The 26,582-nt window shown below is 43.8% G+C and overlaps 1 protein-coding gene and 1 pseudogene across 1 annotated transcript; one reads left to right on the forward strand and one right to left on the reverse strand.

Moving 5' to 3' along the window:
• Positions 1 to 9,856: 9,856 nt before the first annotated feature.
• LOC133055187 (zinc finger protein 420-like) lies at positions 9,857 to 18,913 on the reverse strand. Its single transcript, XM_061140619.1, is given in 7 exon segments — positions 9,857 to 9,876; positions 9,879 to 11,907; positions 14,143 to 14,382; positions 15,761 to 15,888; positions 16,394 to 16,520; positions 18,630 to 18,705; positions 18,903 to 18,913. Coding segments are annotated over 7 exon segments (2,631 nt in total).
• Positions 18,914 to 21,548: 2,635 nt separating this feature from the next.
• Positions 21,549 to 25,411, forward strand: LOC133055188 (endogenous retrovirus group PABLB member 1 Env polyprotein-like; annotated as a pseudogene).
• Positions 25,412 to 26,582: the final 1,171 nt, after the last annotated feature.

Here is a 26,582-nt window from a genome sequence, read left to right on the forward strand (position 1 = left end):
CCTTGGAAGGAAAGTTATGGCCAACCTGGATAGCACATTTAAAAGCAGAGACATTACTTTGCTAACAAAAGTCCCGCTAGTCAAGGCTGTGGTTTTTCCAATAGTCATGTATAAATGTTAGAGTTGGACGGTGAAGAAAACTGAGCGCCGAAGAACTGCTGCTTTTGAACTGTGGTGTTGGAGAAGACTCTTGAGAGTCCCTTGGACTGCAAGGAGATCCAACCAGTCCATCCCAAAGGAGATGAGTCCTGGGTTTTCATTGGAAGGATTGATGTTGAAGCTGAAACTCCAATACTTTGGCTACCTCATGCAAAGAGTTGACTCATTGGAAAAGACCCTAATGCTGGGAAGGATTGGGGTCAGGAGGAGAAGGGAAAAACAGAGGATGAGATGGCTGGATTGCATCACCGACTCGATGGACATGGGTTTGGTTAGACTCTGGGAGCTGGTGATGGACAGGGAGGCCTGGCGTGCTGTGATTCATGGGTTCACTAAGAGTCAGACATGACTGAGCGACTGAACTGAACTGAACTGAATATATCTTTCTGACGGTTTTTCAGAGTCTCCAATGTGCAACAGAAATAATTTAAAATGAATAACGTTGTTGTTGTGTCGTTTGACAAATACTTTAACAGACATTCTTTAAAGGGCAGAGCCGAAATGTTATTTCACTTGATGGACTCTAGACTTTAATAAAACACAGACAAATATACAGAGACAACTCTAATGAAACTTAATAGAAACTTCTGTATTTGTAAATCATACTAAAAACGAGAAAAATGTTAGTTACTCCGTTGTGTCCTACTCTTTGGGACCCCAGGGACTATAGCCTGCCAGGCTTCTCTGTCCATGGGAGTCTCCAGGCTAGAATACTAGAATGGGTAGCCATTCCCTTCTGCAGGGGATCTTAGGGGGAAAAAAAAAAGAAACAATTCGATGTAATCATGCTAACATGTTTATACACAGAGACGTATACGACAATGAGACTACATACTCAGTAATAGTAATAAAGAAAAACTGTCATGTCAACAATATCAGGATAATTTCTAACTGATTAAAAATATATATAAATATTTGAGGATGATATTATTTTAATTTTTAAAAATAGACTAGGGTACAGACATATTCAACAATATAAAATAAAGTGGAGCTCTGGTTCTGAATTTCTAAATTTCCTGGAAGCCTGTATCATTTTCACTGAACTATATTTTAGAACTTGACACAGGGGAAGAAAAAGAAAACAAAAAAGAACCAACCACTTAACACTGTTGAACTTAGATTAGCACTAATATGATTCTTGTAAACATTTTGGAAAATACAGAAATAGGATGAAACTATGTCTGTGATGTGAGCGTGGAGTGGACTGGAAATGATAAGACCGAGGCTTGAGTGATGAAAACCCCCACTCCCCAAACCCAGCATCTCTCCTAAACACATGTGAGTGTTGTCAACTACAAGCTGGCACTTGCCAAGAGTATTGCCAACAACCGAACGACAACAAGGGCGTTTGTCATCTGCCTCTGTGGAAAATGAACCCTATGGTGCTTCAAGTGCTGACTTCAATCGCCCCTGAGGGAGTTCAGGTTGCATTGAGGCACTCTGCTCCAGGGAATCTGGTGGAACAGGTCTTTAGAGAGTTAGACATTTTCAGGAGCTGATTTCATGACCCCAATCCTTGCATCTCTTCATATCTGTGTGGGCTGGGCTTAGTCACTTAGTTGTTCTCTGTCTGTGGGCATTCTCCAGGCAAGGATACCAGAGTGGGTTGCCACGCCCTCCTCAAGGGGATCTTCCCAACCCATGGATCAAACCAAGGTCTCCCACATTGCAGGCAGATTCTTTAGCATCTGAGCCATCAGGGAAGCCCCTTCACATCTAGAAAAGCACCAGATCACTGAACGGTGACATCAGCTCCTCACGACTGGCAGAAAAGCTTTTGTAAAGTAAATGCTTGACTGCACTGAACTCCCCCTTCACTAAAAGCTTATATACTGACCTTCCCCACTGCCTCTTCAGTGCAGTCTCTCAGAGTTATCTGAGGTGCTGTCTCCTGGGTTGCTGTCCTTATTTTGCTCTAAATAAAACTTAACTCACAATTCTCAAGTTGTGTGTCTGTTTTAGGCAACAGTGTTCATTGTTCAAAGCGAAGAGAAACCAAGATGATAAAGAGTTTCCCACTAACTGTGATAGTTGCACATATCCCTCAGTTTTTCTTTCCAAGACCCTTTTTGAAGACAGAAAAAAGAAAAAAAAGAAATGCACTGGAATCTCACAGAAGCACCTGAACCAGTGAACACCTGAGGTCATGGGGTAAGAAGTCCATATGGAAAAATGCGGTATCACTGCCAGGTATTTTAGCAATATTATGAAAACCGTGATCTCAACCTACTATGAAAAATATCGTTTTATGCAAATTCTACTGCATATATACCTCGCATGATCTGGAAACTAATAGTACATTTAATAGTAAGTTTTTCTTATCTATATAGAGGCTAATCATTGTACTTTCTTCATTTCTGAAAATTTTCTGAAAAATTCTAAACTGCTGAGTTCACGCTACTTTAAGGGCATTTTAAACTCCTGTTCTAAAGAACTGAATTGCATCCACATGTAAACTCATCATGGCATTTCCCCTACTTCCCTAGGATCCCAACGCCGAACCACATTCCAACGGGAGTCTCAGACACCTGTGTTCATCTCTCACAAAGGGAATATATTCACCAGTTGAAAGTCACTATTTCATGTCGAGGATTCATCAGGACAGAAAGAAGAAAAGGCTGTGGGACACAAGCGAGAAGCAGGCTAAAGAGCCCGTCTTCACTATTATGAGAAAAAAAGAAAAAAGAGGAAGTTGACAACAAATCCCCAGGGAGAAAAACTGGAATCAGAGAAGTAAAGGTTTGCGGATTCTCAGTCCAGGCATTTCAGGAGGAAAAGCAGACACAGCCCCAGACCCGGGACAGGACGTTTACCTGAGAAGCTGCCATTTCCTCCTCTTCTTCCTCCTGCTGTGTCTCTTCTGGGGATATTATGCAGCAAAAACACGTCTACGTATTGAGAAAACAGCATCCACACAGCTCTTTCACCTGCAACTGCTGCAGTGAAAAAGAAGAAAGAGTTTTCTTGTTTCTCTCTCCCTTTTCCGAGCTCTTTGGTCACTTTCTCTGTTCCTGAGCTGTAGTGGGTTATCAAGATGAAGCTGATATGCTAGTCACATCCTGGGTTTGGTGCTCATTTTCCCCACTCTCTTTGCAGACTACCCCTGCTGTTTGTTCTCTTATTTTTCACATTAGAGTGAGCAGACCACAGAACAATTCACAAGAGAACATGGACCCAACTTCCGAGCAACCTGACTCTGACTCTGAGGACTTTTAAAACTATGCAGGAGGCAGACCTTCCAGGAGCCCTGAGCTTGAGCCCTCAGCTCTGCCTGCCCCAGAGCTCTGGAGGGAGGATTTAGGGCGGGAACTTCTAGAAACAAAGAACCTCAGCCTGATTCCCTGGGGAGGGGCTCTTTCTCGGATGGGTGTGGCCTGTGCCTGTGCCCTTGGGGGAGGGGAAGGGAGGGGTGAGTGTTTGGTGGGAATCACCTGGGGGCCCTGGGTTCCTGCAAGGCTTTGCTCTCAGGATTCTAGGAAAGATGGCCTGAGTCCTTAGGTTTGTTGTTGTTTTTCCTCCCTTCTGTAACCTGGGGACACTGGTTTTCACAAAATGATTTGCACTGTGAACACCTCTGTGCAGGTGGGGGGCCTCCTACTTCAGAGACAAGGGGCCTGGAGGTGTTTCCATCACAGCTTTCTTTAAAAATAAACCAGAGGCAGCAGTGGACCTTGGGTTAACAGTCTATGGGCAGGGACAGATGCCTTTCAAAATGATGCCCTAAAAGCTATCTGATGACCAGTCAAAGAAATAATGATCAGTGTTATGTCATTAGTGAACTTACCAATAAATTAATACATGAAAGGGATTCTCTGGTGGTTCAGATGATCAAGAGTCTGCCTGCAAAGTGGGAGACCCAAGTTTGATCCCTGGGTCAGGAAGATCCCCTGGCGAAGAAAATGGCAACCTTCTCCAGTATTCTTGCCTGGAGAATCGATGGATGGAGGAGCCTGGAGGGCTACAGTCCATAGGGTTACAAAGAGTCAGACACGACAGAACGACTTCACTTTCACTTTCAACACAGAAAAATGTTGCTGCTCTACCTCATGTTTGTATTTCTAGGTTTTATGAATCATCTGCTACAGTTTTTTCTCTGATCTTTTTAAATAGCTCTATTCTCTCACATCTTTCAGGGACAACTGACTAAGGAAAAATTAAATAGAGGAGCATATCCATTTTTTCTAATAGTGTCTATTCTAAAATGTATTCAGTGTGCATGTACCAGTACCAATATCTTAGATGATTCAGTTTCACAGCAGCAATGAGAGTAAGGTACAGAGATCTCCCATATACATCCTGTTCCCACACATAGACAATCTCCCTACTTATCTTTCCCCACCTGAAGATACCTTTGTGGCACTGATGAATCTACACAGACATTAAGTAAAGTTTCTAGTTTCACCTCATGTTTGTCTTTTAGGGATGTGTACAGACATCCTGGAATGTGAAGTCAAGTGGGCCTGAGGAAGCATCACTCCAAACAAAGCTAGTGGAGGTGATGGAATTCAAGCGGAACTATTTCAAATTTTAAAAGACGATGCTGTGAAAGTGTTGCACTCGATATGCCAGCAAATTTGGAAAACTCAGCAGTGGCCACAGGACTGGAAGAGGTCAGTTTTCATTCCAATTCCAAAGAGAGGCAATGCCAAAGCATGCTCAAACTACCACACAATTGAACTCATCTCACAGGCTAGCAAAGTAGTGTTCAGAATTCTCCAAGCCAGGCTTCAACAATACGTGAACCACGAGCTTTCAGATGTTCAAGCTCGTTTTAGAAAAGGCAGAGGAATCAGCTCTCAGATTGACATCTACTGGATCATCGAAAAAGCAAGAGATTTCTGAAGAAACATCTATTTCTGCTTTTTTTGTCTATGCCAAAGCCTTTGACTATGTGGATCACAATCAACTGGAAAATTCTGAAAGAGATGGGAATAACAGACCACCTGATCTGCCTCTTGAGAAATCTGTGTGCAGGTCAGGAAGCAACAATTAGAACTGGACATGGAACAACAGACTGGTTACATATAGGAAAAGGAGAACGTCAAGGCTGTCTATTGTCACTGTCATTATTTAACTTCTATGCAGAGGACATCACGAGAAAGGCTGGGCTGAAAGAAGCACAAGCTGGAATCAAGACTGCCGGGAGAAATATCAATAACCTCAGATATGCAGATGACACCACCCTTATGGCAGAAAGTGAAGAACTAAAGATCCTCTTGATGACAGTGAAAGAGGAGAGTGAAAAAGATGGCTTAAAGCTCAACATTTAACAAACTAAGATCACGGAAATTGGTCCCATCACTTCATGGCAAATAGATGGGGAAACAGTGGAAACAGTGACAGACTTTATTATTGGGGACTTCAAAATCACTGCAGACGGTGACTGCAGTCATGAAATTAAAAGATGCTTACCCTTTGGAAAGAAAGTTATGACCAATCTAGACATCATACTAAAAAGGAGAGACATTACGTTGCCAACAAAGGTCTGACTAGTTAAGGGTATGGTTTTTCCAGTGGTCATATATGGATGTGACAGTTGGACTATAAAGAAAGCTGAGCACCCAAGAATTGATGCTTTTGAGCTGTGGTGTTCAAGAAGACTCTTGAGAGTCCCTTGGACTGCAAGGAGATCCAACCAGTCCATCCTCAAGGAGATCAGTCCTGGGTTTTCATTGGAAGGACTGATGTTGAAGCTGAAACTCCAATACGTTGTCCACCTGATGCGAAGAACTGACTCATTGGAAAAGACGCTGATGCTGGGAAAGATTGAAGGTGGGAGGAGAAGGGGAGAACAGAGGATGAGATGGTTGGATGGCATCACCAACTCAACGGATATGAGTTTGAGTTAACTCTGGGAGTTGGTGATGGACAAGGAGGCCTGGCGTGCTGTGGTCCACAGGGTCTCAAAGAGTCAGACATGACTGAACAACTGAACTGACTGACTCTATGGGTCTGGGCAAATTTATAACTTGTGTCCATTACAACAGTTTAACACAATGATTTCATGGTCCTGAACTCAGGATATTTATAGCCCCTCCTTTAAAACCCATGGCAACCCCTGACCATTTTAATCTCTTCTACATTCCTGACTAGATTCTCAAGTGGCTCTGTGGTAAAAAATCCAGCTGCCATTGCAGGTGACCCAAGTGATGTAAGTTCAATTCTTGGGTAAGGAATTCCCTGGAAAAATAAATTACCACCGACTCCAGTGTTCTTTCCTGGGAAATCTCATAGACAGAGGTACCTGGCAGGCTACAGCCCATTGGGCCCCAAAGACTCAGACACAATGGAGCACATAAGAACATTTAGCTACACCAAAATAACATATTGTAAAAATCATACTTTTTGTAGCATTTTCCGATGGGCTTCCTTCACATAGTAAAATGCATGGAATGATCGTCCATGTATTTTACACCTTGAAAGTTTAATACAAAAAAGCTTAATATCTGCACTTCTAGCCTGCTTATTAAATAGGTTCACCAATAACATTTTCTAGATTCATATACATGTAAAGGATTAATACCATATAGGTTAATACCATATGTTCACGAATGTAGAGATTAGACCTGTGGACAGAGTGGTAGAATGAGAGGGGGCCCAATTGAGAGAAGAGCCTTGACATTTATTCACCACAATGTGTAAAACAGGTAGCACGTGGGAAGCTGCTCCACAGCACAGAGAGCTCAGCGCGGGGCTCTGTGATGGCTAGAGGGGTGAGACGGAGATCGTGGGAGGGAGGTTCGAGAGAGAGTGGGTGTACATATACCTATGGTGATTGATGAAGTTGTCCAGCAGAATCTAACACAACATTGTAAAGCAATTATATTCCAAAAAATATATATTCATCTCAAAAGAAAAAAGAAAAACCAGACATAACGCAGTGCTAAGAACCCCCCTGACAGTGCGGGGCCCTCGGGCCTCATCCCTGGTCCAGGAATACCCCACGCACTCTGGGAAGAGGAAGCCTGTGCGCCTCAGCTGCTGAGGCTGGGGGGGGGGGGGGGGCGACTTGGTCCTTTAGATGGGCACGAGGCAAAAGAGAGAGGCTCAGCATCGCTAAACAATAAGAAACGCAGAGCAAACCGACAGGGACACATCACCTCCTGACAGTCAGAGTAACAACTAGCAGAAAGCCCACTAATAATGTCATAAACGCGGAAGAGGCTTGGAGATCAGGGAACCTCCTGAATGGCTGGAGGGAGTGTAAGCGGGTGCAGTCACGTGGGAGGACAGTGTGGAAGTTCCTTAAAAACATAACCTCCTGACATTAAAGGAAATGAATTCCCAGAATAGTAGACAAAATAGATTAATTGACAAATTTATAAGATTTGCAGTTTTAGTAAATCATCTGCACTTCTGAAATGAGCGGTTGTGGCCCAGCATTTTTAAATCTTTTGAGTAAATGTGTATGAATACACACACACTCACATGTTCCTTCTGTTTCTCACTGCTAGCGTTTATACCTTCAGATATTTATTTATTCTATTCATTGTATGTTATATAAATTATATAACATATATACTTTCAGATATTTATATATTGCCTTCAGTGTATGTCACAGCCATGAGAAAACTGTTCCTTTAAGCCAAGGCAAGAAACATGTGGTAAGAATTAAACAGGGTAAAATATTATAAATCTTAGTTCAGTATTTTACCATCATGGCTTTTTTTTTTTTTTTTCATTTTTTTTTTTCATCATGGCTTTTAAGTATTCTTTTGACAAATGTTAAATTTACATTTGCTTAAATGAGCCCATGAAAAGTCTTACTTAGCTCAACAGAAGAACAAAGGACAACTGAAGCAGGTGAGTTCATGACTCTAGGTCCTGAGAGAATTCACAGCAAGCTCTGAGTGAGGTCAAGGATAGAAGTGAGCAGAGAAAGAGGCAGTAATTGGGGTTCAGGTTTTTATAAGAGGCCTGGGTGAAGTGCTGTGGGCTCCCCAGGCTGAATGTGGATGGGTCCATTCAGACCAAAAGGACTAGGATTTTGGTGGCTCTGTGAGGGTGGCATTGAAGGGGAGCTTGTGAAGTAGCCCTGGGGTTCAGCAAGCCTGCTGGTCTAAGGAAGGGGGTCTTCTGGTGCAAGTGCTCACAGGACTGGCTGGTGTGAGTTCAAGGACCTGCAGGCTGCCTGCTCCCCAGACTGATGCTGAGGCAGCAACAGCATGGAGCAGTTCAGGGGAGCTCTCAACAGTACTCTGTATGATCCTTCTTATTAGAACTGTCACAATGTCCCCGCGGTTAAAGAGGGGAAAAGTACAATGGAGAAATGATGGGAAATACATGATCTAATGATTTGAAACTTTAGGGCAGGAAGGAAATTAATTCTTACAGACTTCACCCTTCTATGCTACCGAAGAGTTTCTCGTTAGGTATTCTTTCCTGCAACCTTCAATTGCTAGGCTAACACTTCATTCATTACACACCAACATTTACACAAGAAACCATTCAGTTTTATTGATTAACATGTATGCTTATCACACACAGAATAAAACCTTTTACACTCTGCTATGAAACTTTGGTTAAAATATAGATTATAAGCATAAACAATGATAATCTTTCCCCTGATACAATGATCTGAGAACTGTGATTTCTATGTTTACGAAAGGGAGGCTAATCATTTACGAAGACGTACACTAATTACATGACTTCTCTGGGAAGGGTTTTCCGTATATTTCTAGGGTAGCAGAGATGTCTTTAATTGAAATACGTCAGCTGATATTCATGACTTCTGTTCATATTATAAAATATGTCAAGATTTTAGTGAACTGTCGTTATATTTTACTTTAAAAGCAAGTGATGTAGCTGTTGAAAACGGACATCTTACTTTAATCTGTGGAATTATTCCCTGAACACTTACATCACGGTGACTTACAGGGATGTGTGACATGAATGACAAACACCACCATTTAGATGTTCACTGTACATGTTACATTCCTGTGTCCTTAATCTTATAATGGAGAAAAATGTAAATGTTTTCTTCCTAGATAGAAGGGCTTCTCTCATCTTTGAGGTAGCAACCATCAAAAACATAACTTTGCATGCACACTAGAAATGAAGTGTAGCATGGAGTAATTTGAGAATTCAGTTACATTCATTTTGGTTTTCAGATAATCACAAATCATGTCAATATAAACAAACATCCATAGCTAGTAACTCTACATGACTAAACATCACCTCTTCATCTTGTGATCCATACTAACATATCAATTTTCTATCTATTTTAACTATGAATCACTATCTACAATATTTCTCCCTAAGAGAAACGTCAGAAAACAGAATTAATGAGATACTTTCTAGTATGCATTTCCTGATATTTATTTAGATTTGATTTTTTTATAAATACTTTCCTACATTTTCTTTATGTCATTCCATATCTTTCTTATATAAATAAGTCTTTTGTCTCCTGAATTGTATGTTCAGGACAAACCTTTTCCATGTCTTACTTCATTACTAGGGTTTCCCTCTAGGACATGCTCTCTGATGTCCAGTGAGGTGAGAGAGCTGATTACAGCCTTTGCAGGTTTCCTTACATTTATGAGATTTCCTTCAGTATGAATTATCTGATGGTAAGTAAGACCAATGTGCTGGGTTAAAGTCTTTGTCACAATCCTTACATTGATAAGAATTCTCTTCAGTATGAATTCGCTCGTGTTTAGTAAGAGTTGCATAGTGACTGAAAACTTTTCCACATTCTCTATATTATTAAGGTTTCTCTCCAGTATGAATTCTCTGATGGCGAGTAAGAACTTTGCGGTGCCTAAAGCCTTTGCCACAATCCTTACATTTATAAGGCTTCTCTCCAGTGTGAATTCGCTGGTGTTGAGTAAAAGTAGGGTGTTGACTAAAGTCTTTTCCACATTTTTGACATTTATAAGGTTTCTCTCCAGTGTGAATTCTCTGATGGCAAGTAAGACCTGAGTGCCAGCTAAAGCCTTTGCCACAATCCTTACATTTATAAGGCTTCTCTCCAGTATGAACTCTCTGATGGTATATAAGGCCTGAGTGCCGGCTAAAGCCTTTGCCACAATCCTTACATTTATAAGGCTTCTCTCCAGTATGAACTCTCTGATGGTATATAAGGCCTGAGTGCCGGCTAAAGCCTTTGCCACAATCCTTACATTTATAAGGCTTCTCTCCAGTATGAACTCTCTGATGGTATATAAGGCCTGAGTGCCGGCTAAAGCCTTTGCCACAATCCTTACATTTATAAGGCTTCTCTCCAGTATGAACTCTCTGATGGTATATAAGGCCTGAGTGCCGGCTAAAGCCTTTGCCACAATCCTTACATTTATAAGGTTTCTCTCCAGTATGAATTCGCTGGTGTTGTGTAAGAGTTGCGTACTGACTGAAAGCTTTTCCACATCCTTGACATTTATAAGGTTTCTCTCCAGTGTGAATTCTCTGATGGCAAGTAAGACCTCCTCGTTGAATAAAGCCTTTGCCACAATCCTTACATTTATAAGGCTTCTCGTCACTATGAATTTGCTGGTGTTTAATAAGAGTTGCGTATTGACTGAAAGCTCTTCCACATTCGTGCCATTTATAAGGTTTCTCTCCAGTGTGAATTTTCTGATGGCAAGTAAGACCTGAGTGCCAGCTAAAGCCTTTGCCACAATCCTTACATTTATAAGGCTTCTCTCCAGTATGAACCCTCTGATGGCAAATAAGACCTGAGTTCCGGCTAAAGCCTTTGCCACAATCCTTACATTTATAAGGCTTCTCTCCAGTATGAAGCCTCTGATGGCAAATAAGACCTGAGAGCTGGCTAAAGCCTTTGCCACAATCCTTACATTTATAAGGCTTCTCTCCAGTATGAACCCTCTGATGGCAAATAAGACCTGAGAGCTGGCTAAAGCCTTTGCCACAATCCATACATTTATAAGGCTTCTCTCCAGTATGAACTCTCTGATGGCAAGTAAGACCTGAGTGCCGGCTAAAGCCTTTGCCACAATCCTTACATTTATAAGGCTTCTCTCCAGTATGAACTCTCTGATGGGATATAAGGTCTGAGTGCCGGCTAAAGCCTTTGCCACAATCCTTACATTTATAAGGCTTCTCTCCAGTATGAGCTCTCTGATGGTACATAAGGCCTGAGCCCTGCCTAAAGTCTTTGCCACAATCCTTACATTTATAACCCTTTTCTCCAGTATGAATTCGCTGGTGTTTATTACAATTTGCCTGTTGACTGAAAGCTTTTCCACATTCTTGACATGTATATGGTTTCTCTCCAGTGTGAATTCTCTGATGGCAAGTAAGACCTGAGAGCTGGCTAAAGCCTTTGCTACAATCATTACATTTATAAGGCTTTTCTCCAGTATGCACTCTCTGATGGTACATAAGGCCTGAGCCCTGGTTAAAGTCTTTGCCACAATCCTTACATTTATAAAGCTTCTCTCCAGTATGAATTCGCTGGTGTTTACTAAGAGTTGCGTATTGACTGAAAGCTTTTCCACATTCTTGACATTTATAAGGTTTCTCTCCAGTGTGAATTCTCTGATGGCAAGTAAGATCTCTGTGTTGTATAAAGCCTTTGCCACAATCCTTACATTTATAAGGCTTCTGGCCAATATGGATTCGCTGATGTTGACTAAGTTTTGAACTCTGATTAAACGTTTTGTCACATTCTGTACCTTTGAAAGTATTCCATCCTGTATGAATGTCCCTATGTTTACATAGGTTAAGTATGTTAGCAAAGACTTTCTCACATTTCTTACACTTGTAGTTTTTCTGTGGATTCTGAATACTCTGTTGTTGAATAAGTTCTGAAGACTGATTAGACACATCATATTCACTACAATTGTAAGTCTTCTCTCCAGTTTCTGTACTGTTATTTAGTGAAAGACCTGATGCTCGATAAAAGATATTCCTACCTGTATTACTTTTAGAATCCTTATCTGAAGATTGAGCTGCTTGGTGTTTCCTAAGACCAGAGTCTTGTCCAATGTTATACCCACTGTCATTGCATGAACAGTTTCTTGCTCCATCATAAATACTCTGGGAACTATTGGGATTGGAGCTCCTACTTAAGGCCTGACTCGTGTTATTACACATGAAAAGTTGTTCTATATTAACCCTATCACGATATGTATCAAACAGTGATGGCTGAGTTAAGTCTGTTCCATTATTATCAACATTACACATTTTGGATTGGAGAGAACCTGTCTGTTGGTGGAAGAATAATGACCCGCTGCTCACAGACCCCTCAAGTTGATTATATTGTGAGTTTTCCCCATCATTTGTAAACTTCTCCTTTTCAGACGTGGTTGAATGTATGTGTAATCGAAGTCTATGTTCAGAGTGGCCTGAACGAGCATTTGAAGTAGAGACTGGATGACCTTCCAGATTTTCCACATTTTCCCTCAGGGAATGTGTGTGTTTCAAAAACTGATGTGAGTCACTGCTTACAAAGATACACTGCGCGGCAGACGGTGATGACTGAATCGGGTGCTTTCCCCAATTTGACTCCCAGTGCTCATTTCTTCTGGCAGTCATGTCCACAGTATGTGAAATGGTCTCAATTTCTTTATGTCCATGTAAACATCCTCTCAGTCTGTCATATGCCCTTGTATATCTCCAGTCTTTGGTTAAATGTTCATTTCCGAGGTGAGCTCTCTCATATAGGTTTGCTTTTTGGATTAAATTTTCAAACCTTGGATTCTTTGACATCAAACCATGGGTGTTGTGAGAAGACACAGCTGAAAGATACCAAATAGAAGCTTTCTTATCTACTATTCTCAGTGAATATCCTTGGAGATTTAGAGAAAATGGGGACCCAAGGATCAAGGTGCCAGAGGATTAGGCAGATTGGAGTTCGTTTCTCACACAAATGCATCAAGAATACATCAGAATTGGAAGAATTCTCACAGAGCCCCCTCTGAACACTAGCAAAGAATCTACACCACCTAAAATGACCAGAAAGATTCCTGCTGAGCCAGGTAGGACCAAAAAAGAAGAAGGAGAAGGTAGAGGAGAGGAACTGGGATGGGACCTGTAAGCTTGCGGGGATCTGAAGAGAGAAGAGGTGTCCACATCCGGGGGAGCCCCTCACCGGGGGAGCCCAGTTTGGACAGAAGGAGAGCCTCATTCTCTGTGGAAGAGAACATGGCAACCCGCGTGTGGCAGAGGGGAGTGAGAGCTGCAGATGGGGTGCTGACCCTGCCCTGCCCACCCAGCCTGAGAGGGTGTCCACCTCAAGGGTGTCCACCACTGCAGACAAGGGCTGGGTGCTGGAACCTGGGCTTTGGGGAGCAGACCCAGGCAGAGGACTGCGGTTGGCCATGAGGAGACATCCTGAGGGGACGGGAGGGAGGGAGGAGCTCTGCAAATGGGATGCTTGTGCAGGAAGCCTGCACCACCAAAGCGCAGAGCGCCATTGTTGAGTGAGGCCCAAAGGGAAGAACCCCACCGCAGCCTCTCTCCCCCGTGCTGGCCCCTCATCCCTGGCAGTAGGGAGGAACACCACCCGGGTGGGCTCTACTGAGGCCCAGCCACGGCCTCCCCCATGCCCCTCCTCCGCCGTCAGCAGAACCCTGTGCCCTGGGGCAGCCTCTGGAGCAGACACCTGTGGGTGGGCCACATGCTCAGATGGAGCTGAAAGGACAGCTGAGCCCCAGGGTTAAGGAAGCAAAGCTGAGGTCTCTGCTCGCAGCTGCACTAACCATGCTTTTACATAGGCAACCGGCTTTGTCAGCTCAGCCCCTGCAGAGCATCTGAAGGACAAGGGGGACGCCCCCAGTCACAGCAGGTGTGGCTTTAGCAACTGTAGACTTTGTGGGCTCGGACACGAGGGGACGCGGCCAGGCCGGAGTCTGAGCTGCACGCACAGCACCACAGCACCTGGGACCTAGGCCCTGAGTTCAGGGGATCTATGCTGGTGACCCGGGGAGAACAACATCCGAGAGACCCCAGGGCCGTGTGCCGGCATACCCATGGTTGAGGTGGGGCCAAGATCAGGGCCAACCAGGGTCACACGAGACTCACCCAATGGGTGAAAGTGACGCACAGAGCACGTCCCAAGGGGAACATCCCCAGAGCAGCAATCCTCAGGGGCTTCTCTCCCGGGGGTGTGCTCCAATCCCACCTGCCTCCACACAGATCAGGATCACAGCGAAGAAACAGATCTGGGGGCTCTGTTCCGCCAACCAGGGTGCACACCCACCACAGACAGGGCGGTGACAGCCACAGAGCGATGGGGAAGCGCCCCTCAATATCCAGGGCAGGCTCGGTTACAGCAATCAAGTGCCCATCAAGGGGATCAGGGCACAAACCTCAGGACCAAACTGAGCCCTAAAGGGCAGGCACAAGAAATAGAGGAACTAAGATCCTGCAGCCTTCAGGGCAGAGACCACACACACAGAAAACGTAATAAAACCAGGGGACAAAGAGTATGGAGCAGAGGAAGGGGCAAAATAATAAGCTACAAGAACCAGTAAATGAAGCGGAGACACGCAGCCTAATGATTACCTTTTGCCCTAAGTCGTCTTAAATGGAGACACCAAACATTTTCAGAAGTACTAGGTGCCTTCAATTTCTTTAACCCACTTCTTACCACTTGTGTTCTACTGGAACACATTCTATGAGATGTTTGTATCTAAAAATCATAAATGATATTGACATACAACTAATTAGAAACTGAGGGGCATCGGAAACTGATAACAAATGAGACAATAAAGTCTTAAGCAATTAAATAAGAAGTGAGATTTTAAAAAATGTGTCGGGATCACAGAGAAATCTACTCAGTTCCCTGTGGAGGCCCAAAGGGAAGGAAATCTAACAAAGAGTGGTTATTTATACATATACTTCATTCTCTTTGCTGTACAAGAGCACAACATTGTAAAACAATAAGGATTTAAATCCAATAAGGATTTAAAGGACTTAAAAGGACTTTATATGATCTAAAATGTTAATAGTTTGAAACAACCATTAGAAATATGGTGGAAAATGTTCTAAACTATTTTGCCAATTTATTTAAGAAATCTTTGAGTTAATTGAATATATTAAAGTATTTTACCATTGAGGAGTTGTGGCAAATACACTCCAGATATTTAAAATGAGTTCACATAAAGAAATGTGAAACATTGGTGTAACTCATAGATTTGCATTCTCTCATTTTAAGGAAGTTTTGCTTTATACACTGAAATGAGTTTAAAATGTATAATGTCATATTTGTAGATTCTAGTGTTTTAGAAAATATAATTCAGAAAATAAATTCTGTCTTCAATATTCCTAGAGTATTGGTAGTTTGTTTACAATTCCACTCAAACACTTCTTTCTAGAGGTAGAAACAAACTTTAAAAAGAGCATCTTATATTTACTGGTCAATGGGCAGTTTTCCTAGGACCCTCAAGAAATGAAAGAGCAGCCAACTCATGCAAGTTGTCACAAGCCAAGAAGAGAATTTGAATTCTCATTGTGGATGAGAAAAGTAATCATGGACCTGAATTCATGAACGATTGAGAGGCAGAAGGAGCCAGGCAATGTCCATCTATGACAGCAACAGAAAGGAACCCAGAGTTCTCCAAAATCATTTCCACTGGAGAATGTCTTCCCAAGCCACAGGACAAAGGCTGACTTCCTCACTGCTCCTTGGACCTCTCACCTGAGTCATCAGCTCCATCCATTCACACCTACCTGGGTATGTGGCTGTTGTGTCCGTTCTCCTTACATCCCAGGGAGTCTTCATTTGCTCCAGAAAGGTCACCAGGTCCGGCTTGGAGACCACAAGACCTGTTCATCAGAGAAAGGAATATTTGCTTTGCTAGAGATTCATAAGTTTCCAACCCAATATGTATTTGGGTGAGAAGAGAACGCACGGGTGAATGTTAATACAGCCTAGAGGATGATTCCCCCAAATACTTTATTGAAAGCACCCTTACAATACTAACAAATACATAAAAATCAGATCCTGACATTCTGGTCAAGTACTACAAGGCTAAAGTAAGTAGTGTAAATGTGATTTTAAGAGGAAGGTGTCACTATTTAATACCATGGAACTGATTCAATCACCACCACGCTAGAGTGAAGGAGGCAGATTACATCACGAAAGAAAAAGGATAGAATCATACTGAATCACCATGAAGGCTTTCTTTCTAAACTCACAAATACCCATTTCCTGCTAGAAAGCAGGGATCTGAAGGTGTTGGTGGAAGCAGAAAATTCCAGGAGACGTTCTAGAAATGCAGGAACCAAAGCCAGTGGTGGAAAAGGGATTCTGGAAGGCAGTTCTCCTCACCCAAGGAGGCCAGGTTCCCGTAGGTCTCTAACATCACATCCCTGTACAAGTCCCGCTGACCGAGGTCCAGGCATTCCCACTCCTCTTGAGTGAAGTCTATGGTCACATCCTGGAATGTCAGCCGTCCCTGAAATACAAAGTACACATGCCATGTACTTTGGGGTCACAAAGAGTCAGACACAACTGTGATCGCAAAGAGTCAGACAGGACTGATGACTGAATGACTGAACTGACTGACTGACTGACTGTCATATGGCCAAGAGAAGACTTCCTAACCTGACCCTAAACGAAAGCAGTAATTTCAGAGAACTCATTTTGATTTACTGTAGTTTCTGGTATCACACAGTAACATTTTCTACCACATTTTTAACCCCAAGAAAAGAGGATATGATTCACAAGAAACTATTCTGATGTGGAAGAGAAACTATAATGTAATCAGATCAACACTGGCATATTTATTTTTGAGTGTTGTACTTGTGTGACCCAGGATAAATTGTCTACCAAAAACCAGGAAACATTTTTAAAGAGCAGATTCTGATCCAAGAGTTCCGGAGTGGAGAAATTGTGCCACACTTTTACCAAGCTTATTTGAACTAGTAATGTTGCAAATTCTGCTCCACAAATGACCATTCTGAACAGCAATGAAGGAGAATAGTAGGGAAGAATTCATACTTAAGTCTGAACTTTAACTCTTTTACAGATTTTACAGGTCTTATAGGATAGTAACCTTGGAGCAAGAATCATTTTAACTATTTAGTATATACTGTATATCTTTCTGACAGTTTTTACAGAATCTTGAATGTGCAAGAGAAATAATAGCTCCTCTGTCCAGAGGATTCTCCAGGAAAGAATACTAGAGTAGGTACCTATTCCCTTCTTCCGAAAATCTTAAAAAAATAGAAAAAAGCGGTCAAATCATGTTAACAGGTTTGTGAACAGACACATAAACTAAAATGGGGCTATATGCTTATTAATAATTAATAGCGAAAAGTCCTCATGTCAATCAAATAAAAATTTTTAACTTATTAAAAATGTACATAAATATATGAGGATGATATTATTTTATTTCTTTAAATAAACTAGAATACAGACATACAGAATGATGTAACATAAAGTAAAGCTCTGGTTCTGAATTTTTTAATTTCCTGAAAATCTATATCATTTCCAAAGAGCTATAGTTCAAATTTTAATAAAGTTGAACATAGATTAACACTAATAAGATTCTTATAAACATTTTGGAAAATACAAAAATGTGATAACACTTTGTGATGTGAGCATGGAGTGTACCTGGAAATGATCAGACCTGGGCTGGGGTGACAAAAATCCCCCAAACCCAGCATCTCTACTAAACACAGTCATCTTCCAAAGCAAAGAGAAACTTAAGAGCATATGGGATTCCCCCATTAACTGTGATAGTTTAGGTACATCCCTCACTTTTTTTCCCCAGACACTTGTTAAAGACAAAAGGAAAATACATGAGCTGCGTTGCATGGGAATCTCACAGAAGTACCTAAACCAGTGACCATCAGAGTCGTGGGGTTAGAAGTACATGGAAGAATGCATTACCACTGCATGGGTATTTTGGCAATATTATGGAAACTGTGATCTGAATCTATCGTTAAAAAATGTTAGTTTTAAGCAAATTTCACTTCATATATACCTGTTGTGTCATGTAGCGTAATACCACATTTAATTAGTAAGTCTTTCTTATCGACACAGAGGAAGAGGATAGTCTCAACTACATTTTTTATTTTTGAATAAAATCTGGACCACTGAGTCCATTCTATTTCCAAGGGCATTGCCTTTTGCTCCTGTTCTAAAGACCTGAAGTTGCATCCAGATATAAACTCATCATGGCATTTCCCCTACTTCCCTAGGATCCCAACACAGAACAGCATTCCACTGGGAATCCCTTATACCAGTGCCTCCCCGTGTTGGTCTTTCACAAAGGGAATATGTTCAACATTGAAACTGACAGAACAATGTTGAGAATTCATCATGCTCTATAGAAAGCCAGGATACATACATTGGATAACAGGCTCTGGGACATAAGGAAGAAACAGTCTAAAGAGCCAGTCTTCTCTAATACAAGAAAAACTGGAAAAAGTAAGCAGTTGGCAACAAACACCCTAGGTAGAAAACTTAGAAGCAGAGAATTGAAGATTTGCAGATGTTCAGACCATGCATTTCAGGAGGAAAAGCAGACACAGCCCCAGACCCGGGACAGGACATTTACCTGAGAAGCTGCCATTTCCTCCTCTTCTTCCTCCAGCTCTGCGTTTCCTCTGGGGATTTTTATCACAAACTCACATCTGGGTGTTAAGTAGATAACTTAAAAGGCTTCCACACAATTTTTGAATCTGCAACTGCTGCAATGATCGAGAAGAAATAGTTTTCTTGTTTCCCTTTGCCGTTTTCAGAGCTCCTTTTTTACTTTCTCCTTCCTGGTCTGCAGCGGATGATCCAGACTAACCTGATATGCTAATCACATCCTTTGTTTGGTGCTTACCTTTCCTGCATTCTCTATGCAGACCACCCCTGCGAGTTCTTCTCCTTTCTTTCTGCCTTACAGAGTGCAGGCCACAGTACAGTTCCCAAGACAGAACAGACAGAACTACCAGGTTCCCTGACCCAGCCTGTGAGGGTTTTTGAAACAATGTAAGAGGGAGACCCAGGTCCAAGAGCCAAGAGGTGCAGCTCAGCACCTCTGTGACCTCAGGAAGGGAGCACTTAGGGCGGGAACTTCTACAAACAAAGAATGTCAGTCTGATTGGTTGGGGAGGGGCTCCTTCTAGGATGGGTGTGGCCCTCCAAGACCTGGTATCTGTGCCCATGAACTATTTATTGCCAAATTCACACTGAAATGCAAGAAAGAAGAGGAAACCACTAATCCATTCAGTTCAGTTCAGTCACTCAGTCATGTCCGACTCTTTGCCACCCCATAAACCGCAACACGCCAGGCCTCCCAGTCCATCAACAACTCCCGGAGTCCACCCAAATCCATGTCCACTGAGTCGGTGATGCCATCCAACCATTTCATCCTCTGTCGTCCCCTTCTCCTCCTGCCCTCAATCTTTCCCAGCACAAGGGTCTTTTCCGATGAGTCACCTCTTCACATCAGGTGGCCAGAATATTGGAGTTTCAGCTTCAACATCAGTCCTTCCAATGAACACCCAGGACTGATATCCTTTACGATAGACTGGCTGGATATTCTTGAAGTCCAAGGGACTCTCAAGAGTCTTCTCCAACACCACAGTTCAAAAGCATCAATTTGAAGTAGGAATTCATAGGGCCTGGACTCCATCTCGGGCCTGTCCGGGCTGATCATGCTCGGCCACCTCTCCAGTGGACTCTGAACTCTCTGCTTAGTGCTTGTGGGAACGACAATGGAAGGATAAGACTCCCTCCGGACAGGGGAACCTTGAAGATCATATCCAGGTTACTCATCACCTAATAGAAAACAGACACTATCTCACCCCTGCCTCCGGACAGTATCTATCAGAATGTAAGCACAGGCTTATTGGTTATTAACTGGTTGGAATGTAACCGCAGGCTTATTGATTATTAACTGTTTGAACACATAACACATGAATGATGGGGTTATTGTGACCGTATTTACCCTTCAATTGTAAGCATCAAGGGATTGGGGTGGTGGCTTTGGACACATACACATGGGATATAAAGATTTTCACAAATGCTGGTCAGGGCCCTTGGCTAAGAGGAGACTCTGCCTTGGGCCCACCGGTGTAATAAACTGCACTCCACTATCTGTATTTTCCTTCTGAGTGAGTTTGTTTCCCAGAAAACGAGGCTATAACATTTGGTGCATGGGCCGGGAAACTCCTCACTTTGAGGAGACTGGTCTCATTTGAGGTCACCCCGAGGCTTTGCAGCTTGAATCTCCTAGAAGGGGGAAGGCGCCTCGCCCCTCTGGAAGGATTCTTCTTCTCAACGCCCGGACCTTTCACCTTAGCAGGTAGTGGATGGCAGCAGGGGAACTGAGCGCTCAGGTGAGGAGGAACCCACCCGGCAGGGTGCAAGAGGGGTCTGATCACCCTCCTGGGAGGGACTAGAAGGAGCGGGGACCCACAGGAGCCTGGAATAGGCGGGTGGCGACTGCTTGGTACACAGGTCGGCGAGCGTGCTAGGGTTAGGAAGGAAATTTGTGAAGGTCATTTAGGAGGTGTGTCCACACTGTCTCGGGGAAAGTTATTACCAAGTGATCACCAGGGGATTTTTAGGATAGGAAACTGGTCCTTGTATGCTCATATTCTGCCCTCCCCCAGGAGGTGTCCTGTCTGCTGTGAAATTCTTGACCCCCTCGGAATTGTTAGGCTAGAAGGAGGGGGATACAGAAGTGAGTATGAATTGGCTTTTCCGGAGATGGCCTGGGACATGGGATATTTAACCCATCTGTGTTTTCATCCGCACCTGATCAAGCCCACCAAGGCAGACGGACTTTAAGGGAGAAACTGTCTTGGACCATGTGATGTTCTGGTTCGGCTGTGCTGCCCGGCGGGTGAAGACACACTGATCCCCCTTCTCCCTCTGGGATCTGGCAGGTAAGGCTCTTCTCACACCAGTTAGGAAGGAGGCAGAATGGCAGTTTAAGTGTCACTGAGTGGAAATATCAGAAGTACATAGGGTACTGAGAACTTCGTAGACAGAACGAAAAGGAAAAGTAGAAGGTCCGAGAAGGTAAGCAGGATGGGGGGAAGTGAATCTAAGGCAACTGTACGGGAGTGCATGATTAAAAATATAAAGAAGATATTAGGAGGAGACTATGGGATGAAGATGAAGCCTAACCGCCTCCACATACTCTGTGGTCGAATGGCCCCCTATGGGAGCAGGATGGCCACCAGAGAACACCGTGAACTCAAAAATAGTGGAAGCAGTCTATACAGTAGTAACAGGAGAGCCAGGACACCTGGATCAATCTCCATCTGTTGGATCAATCTCCATGGCTAGGGTTAGCTTGAGACCCTCCTACTTGGGCAAGGTCTGTATCCAGAAGGGAAAGGGAAAATGATTAATGGCACAAAAATTGACTGATGATAAAAAACGAAATTCTACAGGATTTGCACGGGGATGACCTGCCCCCTCCCCCATGCTGGATAATGACGCGCCTGCTTCACCAGGACCGGAGGCCGCCTTAATGCCCGATCCAGGGCCGGGTGAAGTTCCTGCAGCAGCCGCTGCTCTGCCGCCAGCTCTCCCGGAGGTCCTAGAGCCGCCGTTTTGGCAGGCTCTGATCCCGGTGACAGAAGCCTCTGGACAACACTGCCAGGATCCGGCTCCAACCGAACCGCCCAAGCTATACCCGCCTCTCCCGGTGAGGACTGACCAGAAGGGGAGGGAGACGTTGGAATTAAGCAGAGACCGCGCTCTGCCAGAGAGCCGGAGGGAACCAAAGAGAACAGACAAGAGACTTACAGTGCTAGCTGCTGGTCTGGGAAAGTCTTATCTCGGGCCCTCCAGAAAACCTCACCTGCCCCAGGGACAGGACAGTCCTTCAGCCGGTCCCAAGGGAGGCCCCGGTCCCCGTTACGGCCAAACCAGTGTGCCCGGTGCAAGCTTTTGGCCACTGGAAGAATGAATGATCTAACGCAAGAAAGGAAGAGGAAGTTCCTGCAGTTGTGGGGCTTACTGACTTGGAAATTAACTAGGGCTGCCAGGGCTCAGAGATATCAGGCCCCTCAGAGCCCATGGTAACCATAAAAGTGGGGGACCAAAACACTGACTTCATAGTGGATACAGGAGCAGAACTGTCGGTAGTAACAAAACCTGTGGCACCTCTGTCCAAAAAGACTACCGCTGTAACTGGGGTATCGGGAGAAGAGATGATTAAATCATTTTGCCAGCCCAGAAAATGTCAGATGGGGGGTGGGCACCAAGTGATTCATGAATTCCTCTACATTCCTGAGTGCCCAGTACCCCTGTTGGGAAGAGACTTGCTCTCCAAACTAGGAGCACAAGTGACTTTCTCCCCTGAGGAGAGGCCTACCTTCTGGACGGACTCTATGACTTATTTGCCCTCTCTCTCAATACCACCCCAAGATGAGTGGAGGTTGCATAAGCCTCCGAAGGAAGAACCGGGTAGGCTGGAAGAACATGAGAGAGAGTTAACTCAATTATTCCCTGAGGTCTGGGTGGAAGACAACCCCCCCTCCCCCCAGGCTGGCTAAACATCATGCCCCAGTGATAATAGAACTCAAACCAGGCACCATCCCGCTTAGAAAGTGTCAGTACCCGCTATGGATAGAGGCCTGAGCCGGCATACTGCCCCACATCAATAGATTGAAACAAGCAGGCATTCTAGTAGAGTGCCAGTCGGCTTGGAATACGCCAATCCTGCCAGTCCAAAGGGAAGGAGGACAGGAGCATAGGCCAGTACAAGATCTCAGGCTAGTCAACCAGGCTACTGTGACTTTACACCTCACTGTTCCAAACCCCTATACCTTACTTAGCCTCCTCCCACCGAGGACTAAAGTTTACAGTTGCCTCGATCTCAAGGATGCCTTCTTCTGCATATGCCTCAACCAGCGCCACAGTCCATTTTTGCCTTGGAATGGGAAGATCCAGTCGGGAACACCAAACAACAGCTCATCTGGACTCCCCCACAAGGGTTTAAAAAACTTCCCAGCCATCTTTGGGGAAGCCTTGGCTTCTGACCTGGACTCATTCCATCCAGAAGAGTATGGATGTAGTCTCCTACAATACGGGGATGACCTGCTGCTGGCTGCCTGAGACCAAGGAAAAATGCTGGAAAGGGAAAAATGCACTGCTCCAGCTGTTGATGGAAGCAGGTTACTGGGTATCAAAGAAGAAGGCACAGATCTACAAAGAGGAGATAAGGTATCTAGGTTTTCTTTTAAAGAAGGGCTCAAGGTTCCAGACCCTAATTGGGTCCTATATACTGATGGCACTAGCCTGAGAAAACAAGGACAACGGCTGTCAGGTTAGCCAGAGCGGAAGGGGCCATCAAGACTGAAAAGAGATGGTGGGAATTGCCAAGTGGCAAATTATTGGTACTGGAGGATCTGGCACACACTCTGGTAAGCCAGACACACCAAGCGACCCACCTAGGCCATGCTGCCTGCTCACAGGTTAATGCTGCCTCTCGGGGATTCAGACAAAATCCTCCGGGTATTCAGCTGAAAGGCACGCTGCCCCTTGACCACCTGGGAGTGGACTTCACTGAAATGAAACCTCACCGACACTACCATTATCTGCTGGTCATGGTATGTACGTTCCCAAGATGGGTAAAAGCTTTTCCTACCTGGACTGAAAGAACATCAGAAGTAGCCTGGTGCCTGCTTAGGGAAATAGTTCCCAGATTTGGATTTCCTACCAGCATTGGATCAGGCAATGGCCCGGCTTTTGTAACTGAGTTAGTACAACAAATAAGCAAAACTTTAAACATCCAGTGGAAACTGCACACTGCATATAGGCCCAGAGTTCTGAGATGGTGGAATGAGCCAACCGGACACTTAGAGACTCTCCAAGTGGATCAGAGAGACTGACTGCTCCTGGGTGGACTTGCTTCCGACGGCTCTGCTCAGACTAAGGATGACCCCACAGTCCCAAGGCTATTCTCCATACGAAATTGTGTATGGGAGGCCTCCTCCCATAATAAAACAGGTGTCAACAAATTTGCCTCAGGTAAGGGGGGGATAGGATTTCACAGCAGATGGAACTGTGTAAGGTAATAAATCGGGTAACTAAGTTTGTACAAGAAAGGGTGCCATTCCCCTTGGGGAATAGAGTCATGAGTTCACACTTGGTGACCAAGTATGGGTCAAAGATTGGAAACATGATTTGCTAGCCCTTTGTTGAAAGGGCCCTTATGTTATTCTAACTACCCCTACTGCAGTTAAAGTTGCAGGTATTGTCCCTTGATCCATCATACGAGGGTGAAGAGAGCATACCACGCAGACCCAGAAAACGCTGAGTGGACTGCACAGAGGGACCACATTGATCCTCAAGAGACTAAGACCATCCTTAAGAAGAAGGAAAAGAAGATCCCAGACGAGCCCCTTCAGGATGAAGCCCCACAATCAACTCCTGCTGCTTGGCCTCATCAACGTGATTTTGAATTTAACTTCTGTCAACTCAGGACAACGTTTTCACCTCATGGGCACATTCCTACATGGACTTCCACAACACCTACAACTTCTGGGTATGTAGGACTATGCCTCTGTCTGTGAAGGATGGACTTCCTTGGTGGGTGTCACCGCTCCGCCAAGCAGATTTTAAACCACTCTGTTCTTTTCTGGGATGACAAAGAGACTTTCCTCTCTCTTGTCAATCATAACCTCTCCTTGCTCTCTTGGTGTAAGACCTACAGTCAATAGACTCGGGTCATGGGGTTACATTTGATATAAATGCCAGTGTAACAAAAGCCTAACCTACAACAAGCCCCAGTAAATCGACCTTATTTACATGCTAGGTGGACAAGATCTGTGTTTCAATGGTATGGGTATATTGCTGCCTTTTTCGTGCCCTCTGTAGGGACAACAAATATATTATGATTAAAGTAGAGGCCTTGACTAATTTCACAAACAGGCCCTCCTAGATAGAACAGAAGCCATCCAAGCCTTAAATGAAGAGCAAATCTAAATGAGAAAAGCAGTAATTCATAATAAAATGGCTTTGGGCATACTCACAGCTGCTCAAGGAGGGACTTGTGCTATAATTAAGGTTGAATGTTGTGTATACATTCCTGACTTATCTGACAATGTATCGACTACTTTAGATGACATGAAAGACCAGGTAAAAGCAATGTCAAATGGGAACATTCCTTTCTGGACTTTGGTCCTATCTTGGGTGAAGAGCAATTGGTGGAAAACTGTATTTACCACTGTTATAGCTGCCTTGATAGTTCTGCTTTGTGGACCCTGAATTTTACAATGTATTATGAACTTTGTAACCCGAAGGTTGATGTCATTCTCCCTAATTGGCAGTTGGAGAGGCAGGGTGCAATATATCCCTATGAATGATGTTCATAATATGAGTTAAGAGCACCAAGAGGTGGGAATGAAGAAGGAATTCATAGGGCCTGGACTCCATCTCAGGCCTGTCTGTGCTGATTGTGCTAGGCCGCCTCTCCAGTGGACCCTGAACTCTCTGCTTAGTGACTGTGGGAACGACAATGGAAGGATAAGACCCCCTCCAGACAGGGGAACCTTGAAGATCACATCCAGGTTACTCATCACCTAAGAGAAAACAGACACTAATCACCCCTGCCTCCAGACAGTATGTATCAGAATGTAAGTACAGGCTTATTGGTTATTAACTGGTTGGAATGTAACCGTGGGATTATTGATTATTAACTGTATGAACACATAACACATGAATGATGGGGTTATTGTGATTGTATTTACCCTTCCTTTGTAAGCATCAAGGGATTGGGGTGGTGGGTTTGGAGAAGTACACATGGGGTACAAAAGATTTTCACAAATGCTGGTTGGGGTCCTTGGCTAAGAGGAGACTCTGCCTTGGGCCCACTGGTGTAGTAAACTGCAATCCACTCTCTGTATTGTCCTTCTGAGTGAGTTTGTTTCCCAGAAAGCATGGCTATAACAAATTCTTCGGTGCTCAGCTTTCTTTATCGTCCAACTCTCACATCCATACATGACCACTGGAAAAACCATAGCCTTGACTGGATGGACCTTTGTTGGCAAAGTAATGTCTCTGCTTTTTAATATGCTGTCTAGGTTGGTCATAACTTTCCTTCCAAGGAGTAAGCGTCTTTTAGTTTCATGGCTGCAATCACTATCTGCAGTGATTTTGGAGCCCAGAAAAATAAAGTCAGCCACTGTTTCCACCGTTTCCCCATCTATGTGGCATGATGTGATGGGACTAGATGCAATGATCTGAGTTTTCTGATTGTTGAGCTTTAAGCCAACTTTTTCACTCTCCTCTTTCATTTTCATCAAGACCATTCAGGTATTACCTAAATCAAATCCCTTATGACTATACAGTGGAAGTGAGAAATAGATTTAAGGGACTGGATCTGATAGACAGATTGCCTGATGAACTATGGACAGAGGTTTGTGACATTGTACATGAGACAGGAATCAAGACCATCCCCAAGAAAAAGAAATGCAAAAAAGCACAATGGCTGTCTGAGGAGGCCTTACAAATAGCTGTGAAAAGAAAACAAGGAAAAAGCAAAAGAGAAAAGGAA

This window comes from Dama dama, chromosome 4 (genome assembly GCF_033118175.1).
Source record: "Dama dama isolate Ldn47 chromosome 4, ASM3311817v1, whole genome shotgun sequence".
NCBI lineage: Eukaryota > Metazoa > Chordata > Mammalia > Artiodactyla > Cervidae > Dama > Dama dama.